Genomic DNA, 1,713 nt, shown 5'->3' on the forward strand with positions numbered 1-1,713 from the left:
GGAGGGGGAGGTAGACGAGGTAAAGAGGGTCAAATATGTGGTGACAGAAAGAAATCTAACTATGGGAGGTGAACACACAGTGTAAATATATATATATGACTTACTGTTGAATCATACATTTGAAACTTATTGGATTTCATTAGCCAATGTCACCATAATAAAAATAAATGAATAAATTAAAAAATATATAGATATACTCTGAATTTCCAAAAAAAAAAAAAAGTTCCATCGGACATTTGTATACGTACTGGGCACCCAGTATAAATTGTGAAGAACCTTTAACTGCCCAAGCTCTTCTCCCTCTGTTCTAGCCAGAGGCCTCTGGTATAAATTGCAGTTTCTCTAAGCCTAACTCAAAGTTTTTTAAGCCTTTCTCAAAGCTTTCCTCTGCTTTGCTGTTTAGAACTTTCATGCTGAAGAAAGTGCTCTGCCCCTCAACCCTCATCTCCTTACTCTAGGGAGGTCTAAAACACTCTTGACTGGGGCTGGTTGAGCCCTTGTTATACATATTTCCCCTCTCTTCTATAAATGATCTGGGCAGCTTGGAATTTTGAATGTATCCATTGGTTATGAAGGCTGGACACTGCGCACAAAGATTGAAAACATCATGGGAATCTGGAAAGTCTGAAATGATTAAAAGGTTCTAAAATACAGGGATCTAAGCTGGTGATGTTAGGAATCATGAAAGGTCAAAAGGAAGACAGAGCCCCTCTTCCCAGCTGCAGTGACAACTCATTACAGACTGTGGCCTGATGTGGCAGTTAGAGGACCAATGGGATTAGAGAGATCCAAGCAGAGATGTGACGAAGAGAGGTTCCTCTATAAAAGCTCTCGGAGCTGGCCTTGAGACACCACCTTGCCCATTGCCTCGGTGCCTCTGGGCACTCTGCAGTCTATGAAACCCCTAAGTCTGAGAGGCAAATGGATCTCAGGCTTCTCCCTGTTAGACCAGGACCCTAAAAGACTGTTGCCAAGTGACCCTGAAGGATGGAGAGAGAGGGCTGTCCTGATGATGATAGCAAGATCAATATCAAGGTTACCGGCCAGTAAATGGCAGAGACTAGATTCAAACACTGCTCTAATTGACTCTGAAGCAGATAATTTTCCAACTGCATTATTCTTGGAACTTAGAAACCAGGTGTTTTAGTGCGAGGCACTGAGATTTGGAGTTAATGGTAAATGCCAATGCTGTGTAATGAGGTGGGGGTGTCAGGCAAGGATGTGTGAGAAGGACATCCCCTGCTCTGGTGTGGGAATACTGACATCCCCTGGTCACCAGCTAGCCAGAGACTCCCCATCCACTCACCCTTTTGTGGATCCAGTGATAACAGCCACTTTTTCAGCCAGGGCACCGCTCCAAATTAGTCTTTTGTCGCTCATTTTTGCTGAGAGAGGGGCCAAAGAGCAACAAAGACCCTTAAACAATGAAGCCCTGAGCATTGTGGTCACTATCTGGCCTTTCTCCTCCTGGACCCAAAGCTGGGGAAGAACCTGGGAAGACAATCACATCATGAACCATGTTAAGATCTGTGTCTCCACCCATAATCCATGGGAGGGTTCCACTGAAGTCTCTGACAGATGTCCTACTATGCTTTAAACTTACCAGGAAACTGCTGAGCTGCTCATGTCCTTTCCACGACCTGTTCCCCAGAGGGGCTTCCCCGTTGTAGTGAACCTCACCAACAGAGCAGACATGGACAGCCACGGTGTCGG

The 1,713-nt window shown here is 45.0% G+C and overlaps 1 protein-coding gene across 1 annotated transcript in view; it reads right to left on the reverse strand.

Moving 5' to 3' along the window:
• Nucleotides 1-1,440, reverse strand: part of DHRS2 (dehydrogenase/reductase 2) — an 8,565-nt gene extending 7,125 nt beyond the window's left edge. The window contains exon 1 of the mRNA XM_015590660.1: nt 1,307-1,440. Within this exon, the coding sequence (XP_015446146.1) occupies nt 1,307-1,440 (134 nt within the window). The remainder of the gene's footprint in view (nt 1-1,306) is intronic.
• Nucleotides 1,441-1,713: the final 273 nt, after the last annotated feature.

The sequence above is a fragment of the Pteropus alecto genome, unplaced genomic scaffold, assembly GCF_000325575.1.
Source record: "Pteropus alecto unplaced genomic scaffold, ASM32557v1 scaffold335, whole genome shotgun sequence".
Classification (NCBI taxonomy): domain Eukaryota; kingdom Metazoa; phylum Chordata; class Mammalia; order Chiroptera; family Pteropodidae; genus Pteropus; species Pteropus alecto.